Genomic DNA, 20,541 nt, shown 5'->3' with positions numbered 1-20,541 from the left:
TCCAATAAGGAAAACAAAACATCGACAAGTCTACTGTAGCACACTCCTCAGAGGTCGACAGCCTCTTCCTGGTGTACCACGTTCTACACCAATCGGGCCATGCTGGATGAAATACGTGCACTAATCAAATCATTCACCTTGTGTCGCACTTCTTTCAGATTGGCGGGTAATTGATGAGATTGTCTTGGTCGGCCAAAAAAGCACCAGCTGCGTTTCGAATCCGCAGCCACTGTCAGACGGGACAAGACTTGGTCGTTTATCTTCATCTAATCCAAGCACTCCACATAAACGGCAGCATCCATATTTGCTTTTTAAACCTTGGAACGAGAATAACATTCGCGACTGGCTCTGGCTTGTTGACAACCTGACCGAAACTGCAGTCAACCAACGCCAGCATTCTAGCCCTGTTTGCTTTGCGGAGCACGCTCTCTTTATCCCATTCAGGCAATGACCTCTTCCCCCATGATTGGCTGTTGGACGCCACCAAAGTCCTACAGTAACCCTTGCGGTCGTCTATCAACAGAATGTCACATCATACTCCATACATCATGTGACGTGATTTAATATCTACCTTCAGTTTGCGTTTCTCGTCAGCTGCTTGCCTGGTTTGATTTGCTGGACCCCGCCAAAATCTCATCAAGCCTTGCATTTCTCCAACTCCTGCTATGATAACGACCGCCGTTTAGTATGGCGTTTATATTAAAACCTTGTCCTTATGACTTTCGAGGCAACCCTGACTAAAGTTGACAAATGCAACCTCCCTCCTTGCCATATCCCAGTACCCATGGAGATCAGTTTCCGGGACAGTCACATGGCATGTTTTTGTCCAAAACTTAATCATGTTTCCAAATGAGTGATGGCGTTAAACTCCGCAGGTGGACAAGACCAGCAAAACAAATAGTCCGGGGTAGAGCAGTAAGGGATGTATATAACTCACTGTCACAACGATCACGTTTCCCGGAGTAGTTCGGCGTACATCTCCCCTTACCCAGCGCAACGTCTTCGGTTATTGTAAACTGTATTTGACACATTCGGATATCCTCAAAACATACTCCAAGATCTAGTGATCAAGATGCACCACATCACCATGCGTCTGGCTATTGCTTGCGTTGTGGTGAGCGCGACCGCCGCGGCTGCTGCTCCATTCAACTTCACAGTAAACTACAAGATCAACAACGTGGACTTCCTTGCTCGTGCCTGGTATGGTGACGCACACCTCTATGTCGGCCCAACCGTCCCAGCCAGCATACACACGGCCTTCAACTTCACAAGTATTGCCCCCCCCCCCCCTCTTCCCAACAACAACAGAATTTGTTCGGCATCACGTGCTATTGGTACACACGCATACGACTAACACACGCATTCAGTCTCCAGCCCCAGCAGGAGCCCCCTGTACATCGAGCCTGCCACTCCGGGGGCAAAGGTGCCGGACCAGACCTTCCTGGCCGTCAACAACGCCCCGGGGGCTTCGGATCCCCTGTTCTTCTCAAGCAGCGCTGCCGGTCTGCCGGAGGGTGGCCTCTCCCTCTGGGCCCGGTACGCGAACCTGTTGTTCCCCATCCTCGACGACGGCAGCATCCAGTCGTACTTCTACCTCGGCGAGACCGAGGTCGAGGGGACGTACATCGTCAAGTGGAAGCAGGGCGGCGTGCGGCAGCAGTCTCTAGCTACAACGACGGGACTGGGAGGACTGGGCGTGCAGCTGACTGTTCTAGACCCTACCTTGTAGATAGGAGGGAGGGCATCGACGGCGATAGCAATGTAAGCTCTGTTGCTTCAAGTTTCATGGTAGCGGGTGGTTACAACGATGATTGGAAGTAGGTACGTCACTTTCGAGAGAAAGTCAACACAAATGATTCTAGCTCGTTCGAAATGTTCGATGAGTATGTAGTTTTTTGTTTTCGCCCAGTATGCAATAGTGTACAGTTTGGTGTTGAATGGTCCAATCAAGTACCACTACGCCGTCGCACCCTCCAAGGTCCACGGTATCATCCATTCAGTCAGGGGGGGAGGAAAAAAAAACCAAAAGCAAAACGCCGTCTAACGGCAAGGTCCAGTTGAGCATCCCACGTGACACCCTGACTTGCGAGTCTCCCTACCAAAAAGGACTTATGTACAATTGTTTTTGTCGTGAATGGTTCATTCCCCTGCACCGCGTTGGATGCATTGATTGCTCCAAAAAAGATCTTCATCAAATTCGACGTGGGTCTAGCCTTCCACAGGTTATATCCAACCTCCCAACTACATCACCCGAAGCTCAGGGACTTGCCGAACCGACAGAAGACCTGAGCAACATTGTTGCAATAAATGGCGGGGGAAGCACTTTACTTTTGTCGACTCCCGGCCACGGACTTGGGCGCAATGCAAGAACATTCGCAAATAGCAGCCATGCAGCAAATCCCGACATCGGCGATGGTGCTCGTGGCCGCAAGAGCAAGGTTGCCGATTCCAGCATCTATCACGACGTGTTTCGCTTGATGAAGTATGCCCTGGAGGTTTGTCTGTCAGCCGAGGTACAGCGAAGAAAGGTCATTGGGATGGGCTTACTTGGAGAACTCGTAGGCTGACCAGCAGATGGCGGTGCTGGGCATGGTGGTGACGATCCTAGGCTTGACACCCTTGAAGAAGCCTCTCATACCTTCTCGCTGGTACAATAACCTGCACCCTGCGGCGAAACCGTTGACGTTGCGCAGTTCTGGGTCTGTGGCAGTTCCTCTTGTCTGCAACATGGTCTTGATGACATCCATTGGCGTGGTGAGGGCGGCAGCGAAGCCACCAGCGACAGCACCAGCCGTGCAATGGGTCATGGGGTCGTACTTCTTTTCGGGGTTCATGCTTGTTGATATCGACTCGTATGCGAGGAATTGCAATGCTGTGAAAGGCACTGTCATGGACAGAGTGGTTGGGTAGGAGACGTAGAAGGCGGACAAGCCCTCGTTTCGGTAGACATATCGTGCGCAGTCGAACATGGACTTGTACATCTTGCTCGAGTTTTGGATCTGCATGCGCTGCTTTATGACTATGAAGTAACATGTGAGTCCCCCTTCCACAAAGAAAGTTGCAGCCGACGGGGCCGAGCTGAGAGGGGGTTAGAAGAGCCTACCATCGAAGGGGTTCATGAAGGCGTCGCTGGCAATTGTTGCCGCAGCTCCACTCGTTGCTGGTCACAGGTCAGTCAAATCATGCTCTCGTGGTACGCAACAAAGGGTATAAACATACCAGCAGCAAGAGGGTGGTGCTCCCCGATCTGGTTGCCTCCCATAGCATGCTTGACGGCTTCGTAGGTTGCGAAGTATACAGCATGTGCAGGCCCTGAGAACAGCAAGTCAGCGTGGATGAATCGCGGCAGGAGGGGGGATAGATAAGGCATGGGTTTTTTGTTTGTTTATATAAAGTCAAAGAATAGGGAGGGAAGGGAAGGGAGAGGAAAGGCGAGGAAACGAAACGTACCTGCTCCTACAACCACGCTGGACATGCCTCTCCAGAGCTTCAGAAAGCCCTCTCCCGACGCGATTTTCATGGTGCCCTCAATCATACCCTTATATGCAGTACTCGAGTTGATAATTTGCATGCGCGTCTGTTGTGGTCAGTCAGCCAGGCTTGCGGGTTTTGCCATGCCATGAGTGTCGGGGGTTTGGAGATGCGCACCTTGATCGCGTCGATTGGGTACATGACGGTGTGTTCCTGATAAGTTTGTCAGTGCCGGGGCCGTTTGTTATTGTCATCTTCAGTCGGGCGAGGGAGTAAACTCACTGCAATACCGGCAAAGGCACCTGCGGCCATGTTTTGCGCCAAGGAGAAGTTGGGAGGTAGTGCTTCATAGCTATAGATGTGCGAGTGGTCAGTTTCTATTTATTTATTTTCCCTTGGATGCCCTCTCGCTCTGGGAGCATGGACTAGACGACACGACACGACATAACATACTCGTAGTCCTCGACCGGCTCGGCAGTTGGCTGGGCCATGTTGGCCACAGCTGTGGTGGCCTCGCCGAAAGATTGAGACAGCGCCAGGTTGTCGACTGTGTCGTTCTCGTCTGGGGCGGTTGTCGCGAGCTTGGCTTTGGCAGAGGCTATCAGTGACCGAGATGGAGCTCTGGGGCTCTTTTGAGGTTTGACCCGAGGCGGACCTGGGTTTGTCGTGGGTGTTTGGCGTGCTCCGTACGGATGTTCCGCACAGGTGGGAAGTGAAGTGAAGTTGTATTGCCGTTAGAGCTGACGGCGATATCGAGATCGAGATCGAGACCAAAGTCGAGACCAAAATCGATATTGATATTAAATATTGATACCGTACTGCTATTTGCTACTGCCACTGCCACTTGCTACTGCTGCTGCTGCTGCTGCTGCTGCTACTGCTGCTGATATTTGACTGGTCGGTGACGACGGAAGCTCGGGCCCAGCGTGATTACTCGGAAAGTACATATACGTAGTCCAGTCGAATTCGTCTGTAGCTCGTGAGACCTGCGTCTTGCGATCTAATTGTACTGCTGTCAGGTCGTGCAGTCGGGAGTCGTCTGAGTATGGCCGCGGTCTCGCGGCAAAAAACTGGCCCGGGGAAAATCTTTGGAGAGTCGAGCACGTCGATAACTTTTTCCACTCAGCGCAATTCGGAGGTCGGATCGCAGGGGTCAGAACGCTACTCTACCTGGCCAAAGCTAGCTCTATTAAATGCCGCCCACTCTAAGCTTAGGTACCTGCCTGTGCCTGTGCCTGTGGGGAGAAACAAACAAAGGCCACTTACTTTGCATTTACAGTGCAGAGGTACGGTAGCCAAGGCATTGAGGAGAACACCGTCTGGCCTTTTGATTAAAGAATCAAAGCAAAAATGGAATGCGTTTTTGTTCTGTGCAAAACATGTAGTCTCTCCGGGAATGCCGCAATCCTTTCCTTTCCTTTCCTTTCCTCAGGTACTACCGCACGTCACTCTCCCCATCAGGTTGGCAGCCCAGGTTTCCGAGTTCGCTTGGGAACTACATAATGTTGTTATCTTCCGCAATCATGTTGGCGCCTTTATCTCTTTGACGCCTCAACGCAAGCAACAAACCCAGGTTACTACATAATGTACCCTACACACCACGCGGCAGCCTGATCCTTGTGCACATTGGCCGTTTCCCATGGATGCAGAGGCTGCCTTGGCTGTTATTGTTCTGAAATCTTTCTAGTCCTGATTTGTTACCCACTTCAGCGTTTTATCAGATCCTCGGAAGCCTTCTCTTTGGCTGCTTTCCTCCTCCCGTAAAGCATAAGCGAAATCCACTCGTAATCTGATCCGCACTAGGTCCGCATTTGATTCCTCATCCAAGGGTACGAATTTACATGCATACATACATACATAGTAGCACCGTGACAGCGCACTTGTCTGCTCTGCGACCCATGCCATCGTCTTGGTCCGCTTTTCCTTCACTCAATCTGGAAATCCCAGCACTGCAATAAAACCCCCATCTCTTACGTCCGGTCCTGGTTCATCGGTCTTCCGGATTATCCCATCGGGCCCGCCTGCTGCATCTCCGAGGTTGTTAGTTACGCCGCCTCACTCGCACGCATGCGAGTACATAGCAGGCTGGCAGGCAAGTCCAACACACTTGGCCATTTGGCCGCTATATGCAGAATGGCCGGAGATGTCTCTGCAGCCCGCTTGCCAAATCCCCGATTGGCGGCCATTGACTCCCTGTGTGTCAGCTGTCTCTTTTGAGATTACACGTCACACTGCTTGTACAATTCACAGTTAGACTAAGGTTAGCATTGTCTACAACCCTGCCCCTGCAGACTCAAAACAAATGTTGCAAACCCCACTTTCTGCTCAGATAAGATAGACCAACAAGAGACAATGTTCATGAGTATCCCAACATGCCATGATACTTTTCACCGCTGTACAGACTATAACTAACCGGGGATTTGACGCTGTGAGGACATCTCAACAACCAACAACAGGCGCAGCAACGGACTTGCATATAACAACCACTGCCGCCGCCACGGCCATTGGTAGGTTCGCAATTGTTGTCAGAAGCGCAGCACAAGAGCTTGATCTTCCAACAACGAACAGTAGTAAAATTTATTAAAAAAAATTATTTGCCGCTACGGATGCAGTCGTTGTATCATGAATCAGGGCAAGACCGTTCTATTCTAGTAATATCTATTGGTGTCTAAACGATACATCTCAATCGGGTTTCTGGGGGATCCCAGACAACATCCTTGAGGTCAACTCGCTGTCTCGCTGTTACTGTCATTTCCCGGCCGCCCAGTTTAGCAGGAAGTTTTAATTCTTGCTCGTTTTTAACCAAGAGCATCGGTTGCCATTTATCACCTTCAGTAATATCCTTGCCGTCGTGGTTGGCACTCAAGCCAATGGCTTTCCTAGCCGCCCAACTGACACAGGAATACAAGGTCTCTGCATCTTCCAACGTCCCAGCCTGGTAGATACCAACACCCCATGACGCCAGCTGCAATGGGTCGCCCGTGCCAAACGGCGTGAAAGCATTGCCAACATTATTTACGCTCAGGCAGGCAGAGAGTCCGTAATCCTTGATGAGCGAGGGCACCTGCAGAGTTCCCCGAGGCCGAGTATGCGGCTTATTTGATGCATCCTCCGAGCCCGGGCGGCCCATCATATACAGATCGCTCGTCGGCAAACCGACGAAATGTATCGGCAGTCCACTAGCTTTGATCTTGTGGCCAAGGTCCTTGAGCATCACGTCAGGGAGCGTACTCAACTGAGTGCAATGACCCAATGCAATTGTCTTTGACTCTTCGGCTTTCTCAGTCCATTGATGTATTTCGAGCATATCTAATACGGTGTAGGTAAGAGGCCGCGACGTTTTGAAGTCGTCAAGATTGTAGTCCAAGTGGAAGTCGAGGTGCAGGTGGTTGTCAAGCGCCGTGGTGACTGCCCATTCAATGTTCTCCGTGGCCGCCTCGCGGGACTTTTCTACGTATGGTGTCGATCCCAAGACGTCGATGGCGCCGGCGAACCTCGAAAGTGCTGATTGAATGGCTTCCCTATTCGCATCTCCAAAGTTGCCGGAGAAGATTGGGTCTTGTGCAAACGCGCAAATTTGCATCTCTATCAAATGCGAGAATTCCTCCTTCAGATTGATCGCCGTTTCTAGAGCTAGAGTGCCTGTAACATGGTCGATCTCCACGAAAGCCCGGAGTGAAGTTACACCCTGCTTGTAGCTTGTGGCAAGCAGCTGTGCGCCGCGAGTATAGAGATCACCTTCTGTGTAACGCTTTTTAGCCTCAGAAGTATTGCCAAGGGCCTCGGCGAAAGAACCGGATATCGGCGCCAGGTCACTGTAGTCAGGGAGATGCCTCGATGGGCCATGATGGCAAGTGAGGATGCAAGATTTGTCGAGGTGTATGTGAGGGTGGCATAAAGGTGGCAGTAACAAACCACCGCTACTATGAGAATTGGCGTGTTGGTCTTGTGACGGGAGTATACTCTCAATCACGCCCTCTTTAACATCAATGTCCCACTTGGTCTTATTGCCTCGCGTTGGCAGAATAATGCGCTCGATGGTCAGATCACCCATGACTGTAAAGTATCAGTTTGGGCTTGGTGATTACTTGTAATGTCTGAGGCCGACTGAAAAGGTCTTGCGATCGATCATGTGCAAACACAAGTCAACCTGGTCGAGCTTCATTACTATCGAGTATGCAGTTCAGACCCACTCTAAATGAATGCGGTCGGCGGGGTCAGACTTGGGAGTTGTGGAATAGTCTTTTACATAGGCGCCGCTGAATAGCAGCCAGGTTGCCAGGGCAGAGCCTGTAGCATTCGCAATGGACTGCTTGGCGGTTGCTTAACCACTTAGCAATTGTGCATTAGTTACAGACTTCGCTCCTCGTTGCAATTGCTGACTGATTTGTTTGACGCTTGCGTTCTCCATCTGCCGTTGACATCATTGCGGTGGCGCCGTACCCCCAGATTTCGGATGGCACCGCCAATCTAAAAATTCCTGGTCCGATCACGGCAGCTGTGATGCTAGTGTTTGCTCGAATTTGCCCGGAAACCCAACAGTCATATCTGACCAATAAAGAGGAGTCAGATAGCCTTCCGCGCGTGGTTTTGGTCGCGGCTTTTTATTAAAACACCAACTAAGCATCGCCAGACACGCGCACACGTTTGGTATATCCCCACTCTTAACAAGTTACTATTCCGTCTATTCTCTTTCAAATCAGTCAACATGTTCGACCTTGGAGAGTCTATTCCTCCTGACACTGCTCACGTGAGTCATGCCATTCTTGTCTGCGGCAGCATCAACCTGATTCTAATCCCCTGCTAGGCTGTGAGTGTCTCTCTACCAACGTGGAGGGCAAACGTTGGCTACGAGGAGGGCGAGGCATGGGTCGTCGACAAGATGACCACGGGCTACCCGAGGTACCAGAACATCATACTACGCACCTACGTCGGTGGTGCTTCGCTGACGAGTAACCTAGGTTCTTCATCCATAAGGCCATACAGGCTTTTGCCAGTGATATTGTGGCCAAATTTGGACAGCCCAACCAGAGCGCTATGTTGTTTCCCACCAAGAAAACAGCGCAAAGGTGTTTGCAATTCATTCAAGAAAAGGCCTCAGCAGATCTGCATGACCGCCTCGAGGTAGTAGATCTGGTACTGGACTCTGCGAAGAAGAATTCTGATGCACTCGTGACCGTTCGTCCTGCAATTTCGGCAGTTCTGTTCAAAAAGGAAGCGTTTCCGGTGGCGAAGCAGTATTGGCAGCATTCCGGCGATGGTGTCTCCAGTCGACGTGCTGAATTCTGTCATGGCCTGTTCAAGGATGACTTGCTCGTTCAAGAAACGCCCAAGTCCCCGCCGCAGGCGTACTCAAAATGCCGCGGTCCTCGTCGATACCAGCAGCGCCCCTCGTCTGTTGATGTCACAAATGGCAACACTACTTTGAGTGGCACAAACCATGCCCAGAATGAATCCAGAGACGAGGCAACCGAAACATTGGAGATGTCAAGGTTCCTCGAGCAGCGATTCGGGAGAAACCTTGACGTGTCTCTTGTCGACAATGCCAAGTCAGCTATCCGGCGACGTATCGCTGGCACGCTGACCGATGACCACGACCTGACCACTTCGTTTCCGTCCATGCAATCAGATGCTCGTGGCGTCACTAACTTCAAAGAGGATGACATCTATCTCTTCCCTTGTGGCATGAACGCCATTTTCACGGCACATCAGACCCTTCTCAAGGGGCGTGAGCCCCGGAAGAGCGTCAACTTCGGCTTCCCGTACGTTGACACGCTCAAGATCTTAGAGAAGTTTGGGCCTGGATGTGTATTCTATGGCCATGCATCGTCCGCCGACTTGGATGATTTAGAGGTCCGCCTGAAGAATGGCGAAAGGTTCCTTGGCCTCTTTTGCGAGTTTCCCGGCAATCCCTTGTTGACTTGTCCAGACTTGACCCGCATCCACCAACTGGCGAAAACCTATGATTTTGCCGTGGTTGTCGATGATACTATCGGTACTTTCCACAACGTGAATGTGTTGCCGTTTGCCGACATGGTGGTCAGCAGTCTCACCAAGATCTTTTCTGGGGACAGCAACGTCATGGGTGGCAGCCTGGTGCTGAACCCTAACGGCCGCTGCTACAAAACACTCAAGGAGACGCTGAACCGCGAAACCTTCGAAGATACATACTGGGCCGAGGACGTAATTTTCCTAGAGAGAAACAGCCGTGACTTCATCTCTAGAATCGACCGGGTGAATGCGAATGCTGAGACTATTTGCGACGTCCTCCTCTCGCACCCCAGTGTGACCAAGGTATACTACCCCAAGCATAACGATAGCAAACCGCACTTCGAAACAGTGAAGACTCCTGGCGGTGGATATGGTGGTCTTTTGTCGTGCTCTTTCCGGGACAAAGCGCAGGCCGTGGCTTGTTTCGATGCCCTCCATACCGCAAAGGGGCCGAGTCTCGGGACGAACTTCACCCTGACGTCGCCGTATGTCATCCTGGCCCATTACACAGAGCTGGACTGGGCCGAGAGCTACGGCGTTGATCCAAACTTGTTGCGCTTCAGTGTTGGGTTAGAGGAGCCGGAGGAGCTCAAGTCGATTTTTAGCAAGGCACTGGCGGCAACGGAATCAGTGCCCAACGAATCGACGTAGCGCACGGCGCTTCGTGCCGCGAGCGATCTTGGTAGATATTTATAACGTTATACTGGTGCATCCAACTGTACCGACACCACTACTTCTTTGCATAATGCATTCAACAGCATAAAATTTATCCATTTATCATCATTGGGGTATCATCTAAGTATCTCGCGTCGGTTCCTCGACCACGCCTTATCCAGGCACTCGTGGTATATAACCAGTAGGCTCCTGACGAGACTACATGACAGAGCATGGCCTATCGCTGTAGTCCGGTCCAAATATCTCTTTGCCGCGTTCGAGCTCGTTGGCCTTAATCTTCTCCTTCACCTCCTTGGGGAAGTACTCCTTGAGGAAGTTGGCATGAGTGTGGTCGAAATTGTTCATGCCCGCCTTCATGATGACGTCCCCGCGACATAGCGGACAGAACCTCTCGCCCTTCCTCTGCATCTTGACCAAACAGCGACTGCAGAAAACGTGGTCGCACTCTAGTCGGATGGGCCAGTACGCGATGGCGAAGCATATCGGGCAGAGATAGTCGTCGAGCTGGGGCACCGCCGATATGATCTCGCTGGACACCTGAGCGCATAGATCCTTGGCCACACTGCCTGCCAGGAGTCTCTCCGAGTGCACTGCTACTGAGAAGGTCTGGGCCACCCCTAGCGAGGTCCTCTTGTCAAATTCTGTCCTTGTCAGCAACGAAATTTCTGGCTGGGCCATCAAGCGAAGGGCATACTCTTCAAGATTTTCTTTATAGCAAGCTGGTTGATTTCCTGAAACTTCAGATTTTGAAGTAACATGGCATTCACATTGAGGAACTTGGTGAAAGCCTCCCTGCTCGGCTGAAGCTTGAGCTTTTGCACCAACTTCCGCTTCACGACCTGGTCCTGAAACCATTGCAATTGCTCGACTGCCTGAGCGCTCGTCCTTGCACCGTGATCACTCTCGCGATTGGAGAAGAAAATGCGGGCATCCAGGTAGAGCTCGAAGATGTCGCGCCATTTTGCCAGATCGTCCTTGGCGTTCTTGCCGTTGGAGGGCCTCGAGACCTTGGTTATCTCCTGTCCGAGCGCAACGATCTCGCCTTTCATCTTCTGCTGCTCCTCGCCTTGCAGGGCATCGAGGACCGACACGTCGGTCTGCAAGATGTCAAAGAACTCTGCATCGAATACAAGAGGCACCTCGACCTTCTGTACCATCAGGGCTGCTTTCGTATTTTCTGACCGGTTTGGCGTGTGGCCTTCGTCGGAATCTGAACCTTCGTCGGGACTGACAGCGTCTTGGCAGGCTGTCGGCTCATTTTCAAGCACAGTATCTGTCGGAGGCACAGTGCTGGTAGCCTTTTCGGAGGCGATCTTGCCAAGAAACTGCCTTGTTGCTGGCGAGAGTTGCGCATCGACAGCAACACCATTTCGAAGGTGGACAAAGACGGTTAGCCTCGGCCGGAAATACTTCTTGCTGGGCTCTCCGTTCAGATCATATTTCCATCCATGCTGTTCACTGAAGTGGCCGGTGGAGGTAGACTGGTCGGCTGCCAGCTGAGCAAGAGTGCCCTTGTCCAGTCCGAGATCCTCTAATTCGCGGGTGACCTTTTTCAGACATTTCTTGAGCTGCCCATATGGAATGGCCGAGTCGACCCATTTTTGTGGGAACCCTGGTCCAGAGTAAGCAGCTGGAGGCGTCACCGAGAGGGGACAGGCGACCTACCCTCTTGCTGGAGAGACCTCTTGAATTCCTGTGCAAATTTCATGTTGTGCGACGAAAAGTCTTGGCCGGCGGTATAATCGTTGTCACTTGCCGACGGTATTCACTCTCCTGAGTCGCCGTCCCCACTAATTGATTAGATGCGGAAGATATCGAGGGTAGGCATAATTCATCTAATGAGGTGAGCGAGTGACTCACAACGATGGGGATTCAAATTTAATGTAATAACGATGAGGTGCTGCAGGTGCAAAGAACAAAACGAAACAATGACGGTAGAGGGGAGCGTGCAAAAACCAAGACCCGAGAAAGTTAGGAGTAAGTATACCGTCGTCCGTAGTGAGAGTGTCCCTAGTTTAAAGTTGGTTCTATCTATCAGCCCGCGACCGCACCTCTGAATGACAAACTGGGGGCGGCGAGTCTAGATTTTATTCACAAAAGCTTGGGGAGGGCCTTTGTTCAGCACCCGAACCACTGGCTCGGAGACGGCGCATCTCACCAGGAAGCCAATCAAAAGCTGTTGCTAACCATAGACCTGCCCCTTGATGCGGGGAGCACGCGACCAGTTGCTACTATCGAACTGTGCTAGGTCATGTGTTCAATGCTTCCGAACCCATGCAACGCATCTGAGCATTGTCATAACGTTTTGTAAGGAGTGCAAAACTAGTCGTATTTTGCTGTGGCATGTACTACATACAGTGTACTGCTCCGTCTCGCAGTTGTTAGATCGGGCAAGCCGAGTCAGAAGCCACCAGGCCGCCAAGAAAAAGGGTCTTCTTGTCGAAGATGGTGGGGGGAAGCAGTGTCATCAATCGCCAGGTCTCAACCGCCCACGTGCCAAGCAGAGAGAACAGGATGGCGTCCCTGGCGTCGTAGGGCCGGACCGGGTTCATTCGTGTACATAATCATTGTTTTTTTTATAGCCCCGCCCCCGTTTATGAAAATCAACCCCGCCATCAGCGTCTGTAACACACGGTAGTAATCTCTGCGCATAAGTGCCTGACCTTGAGTCTTGCAGTCCGGAGGCGTCCGCGGGGCAGCCAAATTTCCAAAAAAAATGTGCAGTGCAAGTTAATAACTGGTACCTCTTCTCAATGAGTCAGAATTAATCATTTCCCCATGAGATACGCGAGAGCCGCCATAGCCACTACATTTGGCATGTGAACGCGTGCTCTACGACAAAACCCTTCTTGGAAAGTGAAGAGCACATAAGAGGTTGTTAATAAGGCTGTTTATTATAAAGGAGCTTACTTGGGCAAGTTTTCCGCAGCTGTCTGAGACCAAACCCCCACCAGTGCTGCGAACGCTACCAGGCAAAGGAAACTCGGGCAACATGGGCCAGGAACAGTCTTCCAACAGAGAGCCTGGGCCGCAAAGCAGTGCGCCGCAGAAGACGGATTATTACGAACTGCTCGGAGTGGATCGACAGGCCACCGATGATGAGCTCAAGAAGGCGTACCGAAGAAAGGCCCTCGAATTGCATCCAGACCGCAACTATGGAGACACGGAGAATGCGACCCAGAGGTTTGCCGAAGTACAGGCCGCCTACGAAGTCCTCTCTGATGCCCAAGAACGAGCCTGGTACGACTCCCACCGCGATGCCATCTTGCGCGGCGATGAGCCCAACCAGAACGAAGGCACCGCCGAGTATTACAACGTCCGCATGACCAGCGCCCAGGAACTCTTCACCCTCATCAGCCGCTTCAACTCGACTGTCCCCTTCACCGATGCCCCCAACGGCTTCTTCGGCATACTCCAGGACACATTCGACTCGCTCGCGCAACAAGAGATCGCCGCCTGCGAGTGGGACGGCCAGCCCATCGTCGAGTACCCGTCCTTTGGCTCCGCCAAGCACGACTACGACAGCGTCGCCAGGCCCTTTTACAGCGCCTGGTCCAACTTCGCGAGCAGGAAGAGCTTCGCCTGGGAGGACAAGTGGCGGTTATCTGACGCCCCCGACCGCAGAGTTCGCCGGTTGATGGAAAAGGAGAACAAGCAACTCCGAGAGGAGGCAAGGCGGGACTTCAACGACGCCGTTCGATCACTCGTCGCCTTTGTCCGAAAACGAGACCCCCGCTACGTGCCAAACACCCAGTCGGAAGCGGAGAGGCAGAAGATACTACAAGATTCGGCCAAACAGCAGGCTGCCAGAGCGAGGGCCGCCAACCAAAAGGCCATGGAGGACTATGTCGTCCCAGACTGGGCGCAGTCTCGCGGGGACGACAACGGTCTCGAGGGCGAATTCTCGGAGAGCGAGGAAGAATCCGAGGTCGAGGTTCTCGAATGCGTCGTCTGCAACAAGATCTTCAAGACAGAGAAGCAATACGAGGCACATGAGAAGAGCAAGAAGCATGTCAAGGCCGTACAGCAGCTGAAAAGGCAAATGAAGAAGGAGAACATCAATTTCGACCTAGACGAGCCCTCGGCCAGTGCGTCTCCCGCAGTGCTGTCGGACGACCAAGAGGCTGAAACGGCGCCGCCTCTGGACCAAGGTCCTACGGCCAAGGCAGGGCTTGACGCAGATGCCAAATCAACGGGAGCACCAGACTCGACACCACAGGATGCTTCCTCCGAAGAGGAAAGCGAGGACGGCGACTACGCCCCTAGATCAGCCGTCGAGGACAGGTTATCGTCGAACCCTTTGCAGGCAGACACAGCAGAGGACCTGGACGCGGTTGCTCTTGAGGCCGAGGAACTGTCTCTCAATGAAACCGAAGCGGCCAAGAAGGTCGGCAAGGCAAAGGCCAAGCGGGAGAAGAAGGCAGCGAAGCAGGCTGAACTCGAGCAACAAGGAGCATCGCATCAGTGTGCCGTCTGCAGCGAGCCCTTCGATTCCAAAACGAAACTATTCAATCACATCAAATCCACTGGACATGCCGCCCCGCCCAGCAGCGTGAAAACTGCCGGAAAAGCTGCCAAGTCTAACAAGAAAAAGCGATAAAATTCCCGGTGTGGATGTTTGCGTATTACTACCAAGTGGCTCACTGGGCGAATCTACACGCCATCTGCCCGCACGTGTATTCAAGGAACACGTGCATAATCGGCCGATTTTAGCCGCCTCGGTAGCTGCAAAGACTCACCAGTCGCGTGCAGAGTCACTACCCGGCCGCTGGTCATTAACGGTATCTACAATGTTCCTATGCAATCCCTGAAATCAAAACCAGAACGCCCCTATTGGATATCCCCCCCTATAATCCCGACGCTGCACAAATCAGGTAATCTTTAGTCGTCAAGCATAGCATCGCCGTCGTTATCATCGTCGCTCATGGCCTCCACTCGATCCATGAAACTGCTGCCTTGGGCTTCGCATTGAGCGACGGGGTCATGGTCCGAAACGTGGATGACAGACTTGCCCTGGACGTGCTTCACACTCCGCCTCCAGTCGACCCAGTCCTCTTCGTCGCGGATCAGAAAACCAATAAGCATGCTTGGGTCCATTTCCTTGATATGGAGGCGTCGAAGCTTGCGAGTATGGCAGGTATCAACCTCCTCCGGGACGTAGTCATTGGGGTCTTCATGGTACGGAAGGGCAGGGCGGGTGTAGTGAGGATCCAAGTAGAAGAGGTACAAACCCTGAACACCGATGAAATAGTGTGAGGACGAGGGTCGACCGCTACGGCTTGGTTAGAAGAACGAATCAATTACATGTGGGGGCTACTCACCCAGCAATTCCAATAGACTGCGGCATCTGCAAAGATGCAATGAGCGCTTCCCAGTACACCGGCGTGATCTTGTCTATACCCAGTCTCGTGCTTACGAGGATGACCGTTGGATGGAACGTCTTCCCGTCGGGCTTGGCGATCTTCATAAAGTTATCCTCGTACACATCAGGGCCATCTCCTGTCGAGTAGACTCGCAGGTTCGGTTCGTGTTCGTTGGTCAATGCCCTGACGCTCGCTCATTAGCGTCCTGCCCTGGAGCATCATTTGCCATGCTTTCGACTTACTGTATACACCTAGCTGTCGCTGACGGGCCAAACCACTCGCCTGGATACTTTCCGCAGGCCGTTGCGCCGTGGTTGACAAAGTTATGCAGCGAGTAAGGAGCTCTCTTGTCATCGGCGAATTGCTGAAGTAGCTTGTTTTCGTCCGCATCGTTTGGCTTCCTGCGCCAGTCCCTTCCCAACCTCTGCAAGACCATGGCGTTGGCCAAGAGGCTCTGACCAGATCGTATCATGCATCCCCACCCACTATCTGAGGCAAAGCCGGTCTGGTCCGAGAGTTGTTGCTTGATCCTCATGGAGAAAGACAGAGCGGCCAGGGCCTTGGGGTCGTGGGACTTGGCGATGGGCTCGAACTCGGACCGGTAGGTCATCCATATTCGTGACTCAAAGTCGTCTAGAAAGGCTGGCGGCCACCCTCCGTCCTTGGGGGCCTCTTCGTATGCCAGGGAGGAGTCAAAGCTACTAGATATAGACTCGGGCGGTGTCTCGGTTTGTTTTGCGGGTGCCTGTCGTACCGGCGACTTGCTTTTCGATGTCTCACGGGCGGCACGAGAGGGAGAGGCTGCGGATTCGGCAGATTTGGTGACGGGGCTGTTGTTCAGCTTGTAGGAGGTGCCCAAGCACCATGCAGGCTGATCTTTGACCACGTCGTTAGTGGGCTCTGGGTCCCAGAACATCTGGACGATGCGGCGGCCCACGTCTAAAGTAGTGTCCATTTTATAAAGTGTTGGGGGGAGTGGAGGATAGTCGAGGGTCGGTTCGTGTCAAGACGGGCGCCGGATGTGGTGTAAGTCAAGTGTGAGAGATGGTCCAGCCGGAGGAGGGCCGTCGGCGGACGAGGGCGAGGGCGAGGGCGAGCTGGAGCTCGATGGTGTGCTCACAAGCCGGACAACTGTGGGTGGACTACGGTATTGTAGCAACAAGCAGCGAAGAGCAATAGAAACAGAGTATCCACAGCCTCAGATCGGGGGACTCGGGCAAGTCAAGAAGAAAAACACGATAAGGATTACGATGGCGATACTATTGTTAGGGGGACGGATGGATGGGCTGGAAGACGATTAGTTGGGGCCGGTCATATGGCCGGACTAGCAGCCGATGCCTTGTGATGTTTCTCTCTCTCTCTCTCTTTCTCTGTGACGGGTAGACAGCTGTGATGGACGCCCGACACTCACTCGAGACAATCAGCAGTGTCTTGAGTAGTTGTTGGGATGTATTCCGATGCAAGAACACAATCCTGTAACAAGACAGTGCAAGTGCAGTATATGCAGCAGCTGAGATAATGAGGAGAAGTGCTGCCTTGTTGTCATGCCGCCATGTATCTGGTTGCTGTGCTATTAAATGGCACTCTTGGAGCGCCTGTCATCCGACTCCGAGCTTATCTAAGGTGCTGTGCGTGCATTCCAACAGTGGACTCCTAGGGACTCTTTGGGCCATCATTCGGTGGACACCCGCTCCACTGACCCCTCCGTTTAGTCGTTTAACCTTAGTGGACAGGGCGGCACAGGCAGCCAAGGTCAAGTGCCTTATCGATAAAGCTGAGTAACGACGACTCGTTGTCGTGCCCTGCCCATCGTCTACCATTAGGAACTTGGGCGGGCATAACTATCACCAGTCTACAAACAAATGGATATCCGTCCGAGAATAGACAGGCATAGTATTTAATCCTTCAAGTTAAGACTGTAATAGAGCAGGCAAATCATCTGCTGTACGCACGTCCAAGATTACACAGCACTATACGTCTTGCTAATGGGCATGTCGTAGACGATATTAGTCACTCGCCACCCAGTCCATCTCAACTTTTGCTAGCTGACCACACACTCCACCAGCAACTTCACTTGAAGCCTCTCACTTCTTCACTTCCAGCTCCTTCAGATCACTTGGGTCTGCCTCGTTCTTTGTCGTCTGGTTTTTATCGGGCACACGAAGCTTCGTCGTAACATAGTGGGCTCAGTTTCATTTAGAAGTGTTTCCAAACATCTGAAGCACCCGGGAGTGTTAGCCATGCCACATAAGAACAAGCCAAGAGGCAAGCGAGGTGGCGGCCCCTCTAATGGTGGTCGTTCACGATGGAACGCTCAGAATTCAAAGTTCGGTCCTTCTGCCTCTTCGAACAGCCCATTCGCACCTGCCGTCAGCGCAGGTGCAGCATTTCGTGGTATGCCATTCGCCTATAGACACTGATGCCATCGCTGATTTTCCATTGCTAGGCCACCATACCCTTGCAGATGAGGCAAGGAACACTACCAAGCGGCCTCGTGGTATGTTCGGTCTGGATGCAAAGCTCCGCCACAGGCCAGTCGTCTTTGTCAGTGCTGGCCTCATGGACCCCTTAAAGGAATTCGAGGTGAAGAAGGACTCTCTCGAGCCAAGAAAAAAGGCCCAGTCACAGATTGAGCGACATGTTCTGCCCGCCGTCGATACACGGCCCGATTTGGTTGCTAGTACAGAGGTCAAGTCACAGAGCCAGGTGCACACACCCCTGGAGATGGAATTGGAACCTTCAACACCTCCTGAGCTCTTCGTTCTGGACACCATCGGTGACAAGTCATTGCGACCTGCAAAACTGGCAAATCTGCCGATACTGCCCCGTCAAGAGTCGGATCATGATTCCGACTCAAGCGAGGAGGTCATCCTGTTCAGGGGTCGCGATCCTGCACTACGCTCGGCCGCAGAATCGCAACGCGCCTCTCCCAGGCCAAAGGAAACAAGCGATACCATTCAGATGCGCGAGATGGATCTTGAGATCAAGGTTGTGGAAAAGACCATCGACCAGTCCACTACAGTTGCCCAGCCGGCAATTGTCACTAAAGAGTCTGTTGCCGAGACTACACATCAGGAGACGGAGTATTCTGCCATTGCAGGGGTGCCGCTTCCCCAAGCCCAAGCTCCAGCTCCAGCTCCAGCTCCAGCTGAGGATGCGGATAGTTCCCATCTCGATGCCCTGTTAGACGGAACACTGTCCGATGAAGAAGCTGCGCTGATTGCCGATTACATGGCGAACATGGACGACGACGACAATGACGAAAGCGAGGCTCATCCTGGACTTGGTTCTCATGCTTTCCAGATTCTCAGAGATCTCGGTGGTACCGATAGTGACGCTGTGCCGGAGCCCACTACGGAGGACGACAGTGACGAAGCTGACTCGGGCGAGGATGATGGAGCGGCCGAGAACAGCGAGTTGACAGATGCGCAGCGCCAGAGAATCGAAAAGCAAGATGCGCGTATGGCGAGATTGCTTGCTAAGCAGGAAGAGCTTGGCTTTGGAGGCGACAACATTGTGCTCTACGATGACTCAGACTCAGACGACCAAGATGACTGGCAAATTGCTCCCAAGGTGACGCCACGCCGTAAGAAGAAGGGCTCCACCAAGCAAGCCAAGATCATCCAAAAGAAGGGCCAGTTTCCAAGTGCGACCGCAATGGCCGATGCTTTTGACCATCTCGACCTCATGAACTGGCATAGAGCCACCTCAAACAGCAAGTCCCGCCCACCCGTGCATTCAGACTCTGAGCTCGAGGAGGCCATGGAGATTGCCTTCAACAAGGACCGTCTCAAGAAGGCGGAGAAGAAGAGGCAAAGGGAGGCGCTCCGAGCACAGGGCTTGCTGGGAAAGAACGTAAAACCCGACGACCTCCGTGTGAAATATCTAGTGGGCATGAGCAAGGACGAACTTGTATTTGAGTTGGAGCAGTTCCTTATTGGTGAAGATGAGCAGTAAGTTTCCTTGCCTTTGCGTGCACAGCAGTCTTCAGATACCGTTCATGTCAATTGGGACGACCTGGGGTCATCATGCTGCTGTCCTAGTAGCATCGACCTGCTGCATTTGCTGACCAAATTCTCAGGATCACCTTTCCTCCACTCGACAAGCAGGCAAGGAAATGCCTCCATACTGTCGCGGGTCACCTCAAGATCAAGTCGCAGTCATCAGGTTCAGGCGACAATCGGCATCCCGTCCTCTTCCGCACTGGTCGTACGCTGGCCTACGAAGAGCGATCCTTCGAGTCCATGGTGAACAGGGTTATCCGCCGCCAGTATTTCCCACGCGTCGATGTAGACACGGAGGTGGCGAAGGCGCATAGGTCCGGTCTCCGCAAGGACACCAGTGGCTCGAAGCGTCAGGACAATGCGATCAGCTACCGCGAGGGAGAGATCGTCGGCCAGCACGCCCGTGAGTTGGCTGCAGAGAACAAGGGCAGAATGTTGCTCGAGAAAATGGGCTGGTCCAAGGGCATGGCACTTGGTACACTAGACAACAAGGGCATCATGGTACCGGTCACGCATGTCATGAAGAAGAGCAAGCTGGGCTTGGGTGATGCTGGACAGTGAGGTGCAACGTCTAGAGACTTGGAGACATTCCGGCGTGGCGAGACGGGCGTTTTGGGCTTGCATATATCATGATCTCGGGCATAGAGTTGCTTTGAGGAAGCTATGGTCGAAAATACCCCCCAGTGCGCCCAAATACCTTGCAGCATATTTAGTGGTTCAATGCCGCCGCGTGGAAATTTGGCCTGCATATAGAACACTTGCCCCGAGAAATGCTGAATGGACATCACGACGTGTGACTTTCCAAATCTCCCCCCTCAATCTTACGACAGAGAGCTGATTACGGGTCGCAATCCCACTGTGATTCCCCAGTTTGCGTGCGTTGCTCATTTTCCACCAACCCAGTATTCGAAAGCAGCGCGACCGATAATTGCGGCCGCACTTGAGCATATCCTCGACCGAGAGGAAATGACCGCTCGAATTCGAAGCACACGCACTTCTAGGTTGAGTGTTTGGCAGCGGCGCGTACAAGTCGAGTT

The 20,541-nt window shown here is 52.7% G+C and overlaps 8 protein-coding genes across 8 annotated transcripts; 4 read left to right on the top strand and 4 right to left on the bottom strand.

Moving 5' to 3' along the window:
* Positions 1–720: 720 nt before the first annotated feature.
* Positions 721–1,833, top strand: BKA67DRAFT_257099 (uncharacterized protein). The gene is made up of 2 exons (XM_046095796.1): positions 721–1,271; positions 1,368–1,833. Exons 1-2 carry the CDS (start codon positions 1,073–1,075, stop codon positions 1,727–1,729), a joined length of 561 nt encoding a protein of 186 aa, XP_045957981.1. The 5' UTR covers positions 721–1,072; the 3' UTR covers positions 1,730–1,833.
* Positions 1,834–2,325: 492 nt separating this feature from the next.
* Positions 2,326–4,181, bottom strand: BKA67DRAFT_257032 (mitoferrin-1). The gene is made up of 8 exons (XM_046095794.1): positions 3,925–4,181; positions 3,754–3,823; positions 3,649–3,684; positions 3,451–3,577; positions 3,220–3,312; positions 3,104–3,160; positions 2,548–3,019; positions 2,326–2,489 (listed from the first exon to the last, which is right to left on the bottom strand). Exons 1-8 carry the CDS (start codon positions 3,960–3,962, stop codon positions 2,459–2,461), a joined length of 924 nt encoding a protein of 307 aa, XP_045957980.1. The 5' UTR covers positions 3,963–4,181; the 3' UTR covers positions 2,326–2,458.
* Positions 4,182–6,139: 1,958 nt separating this feature from the next.
* BKA67DRAFT_535067 (amidohydrolase) lies at positions 6,140–7,525 on the bottom strand (the record flags this gene model as incomplete). The annotated part of the gene is made up of 1 exon (XM_046099959.1): positions 6,140–7,525. The coding sequence occupies one exon, from the start codon at positions 7,523–7,525 to the stop codon at positions 6,140–6,142; it is 1,386 nt and encodes a 461-aa protein (XP_045957979.1).
* Positions 7,526–8,179: 654 nt separating this feature from the next.
* Positions 8,180–10,113, top strand: BKA67DRAFT_517582 (pyridoxal phosphate-dependent transferase; the record flags this gene model as incomplete). Its single annotated transcript, XM_046097921.1, has 3 exons — positions 8,180–8,221; positions 8,279–8,373; positions 8,433–10,113. 3 exons carry the CDS (start codon positions 8,180–8,182, stop codon positions 10,111–10,113), a joined length of 1,818 nt encoding a protein of 605 aa, XP_045957978.1.
* A 222-nt stretch (positions 10,114–10,335) lies between these two features.
* On the bottom strand, positions 10,336–11,845 carry BKA67DRAFT_535065 (SPX domain-containing protein; the record flags this gene model as incomplete). Its single annotated transcript, XM_046099958.1, has 3 exons — positions 10,336–10,778; positions 10,832–11,749; positions 11,803–11,845. The coding sequence occupies 3 exons, from the start codon at positions 11,843–11,845 to the stop codon at positions 10,336–10,338; spliced, it is 1,404 nt and encodes a 467-aa protein (XP_045957977.1).
* A 1,284-nt stretch (positions 11,846–13,129) lies between these two features.
* On the top strand, positions 13,130–14,215 carry BKA67DRAFT_516864 (uncharacterized protein; the record flags this gene model as incomplete). Its single annotated transcript, XM_046097853.1, has 1 exon — positions 13,130–14,215. A coding segment is annotated over one exon (1,086 nt), but the record flags the coding sequence as incomplete, so codon positions are not given.
* Positions 14,216–15,018: 803 nt separating this feature from the next.
* BKA67DRAFT_658049 (uncharacterized protein) lies at positions 15,019–16,455 on the bottom strand (the record flags this gene model as incomplete). The annotated part of the gene is made up of 3 exons (XM_046107213.1): positions 15,019–15,409; positions 15,459–15,683; positions 15,743–16,455. The coding sequence occupies 3 exons, from the start codon at positions 16,453–16,455 to the stop codon at positions 15,019–15,021; spliced, it is 1,329 nt and encodes a 442-aa protein (XP_045957975.1).
* A 1,285-nt stretch (positions 16,456–17,740) lies between these two features.
* Positions 17,741–20,065, top strand: BKA67DRAFT_658048 (uncharacterized protein; the record flags this gene model as incomplete). Its single annotated transcript, XM_046107212.1, has 3 exons — positions 17,741–17,894; positions 17,947–19,453; positions 19,582–20,065. 3 exons carry the CDS (start codon positions 17,741–17,743, stop codon positions 20,063–20,065), a joined length of 2,145 nt encoding a protein of 714 aa, XP_045957974.1.
* Positions 20,066–20,541: the final 476 nt, after the last annotated feature.

Source organism: Truncatella angustata (genome assembly GCF_020726525.1).
Source record: "Truncatella angustata strain MPI-SDFR-AT-0073 chromosome Unknown BKA67scaffold_4, whole genome shotgun sequence".
In the NCBI taxonomy this organism is placed as follows: domain Eukaryota; kingdom Fungi; phylum Ascomycota; class Sordariomycetes; order Amphisphaeriales; family Sporocadaceae; genus Truncatella; species Truncatella angustata.
This window is presented reverse-complemented; position numbering and strand designations above follow the sequence as displayed.

Bases quoted from the DNA above. Each gene is read 5' to 3' on its own strand.
- BKA67DRAFT_257099 (XM_046095796.1), top strand. From the start codon at position 1,073: ATGCACCACATCACCATGCGTCTGGCTATTGCTTGCGTTGTGGTGAGC. The intron at 1,272-1,367 runs GTATTGCCCCCC...ACACGCATTCAG, and splicing joins CACGGCCTTCAACTTCACAA to TCTCCAGCCCCAGCAGGAGC.
- BKA67DRAFT_257032 (XM_046095794.1), bottom strand. From the start codon at position 3,962: ATGGCCCAGCCAACTGCCGAGCCGGTCGAGGACTACGA. The intron at 3,824-3,924 runs GTATGTTATGTC...GCACATCTATAG, and splicing joins GAGCCGGTCGAGGACTACGA to CTATGAAGCACTACCTCCCA. The intron at 3,685-3,753 runs GTGAGTTTACTC...CAAACTTATCAG, and splicing joins GTGCCTTTGCCGGTATTGCA to GAACACACCGTCATGTACCC.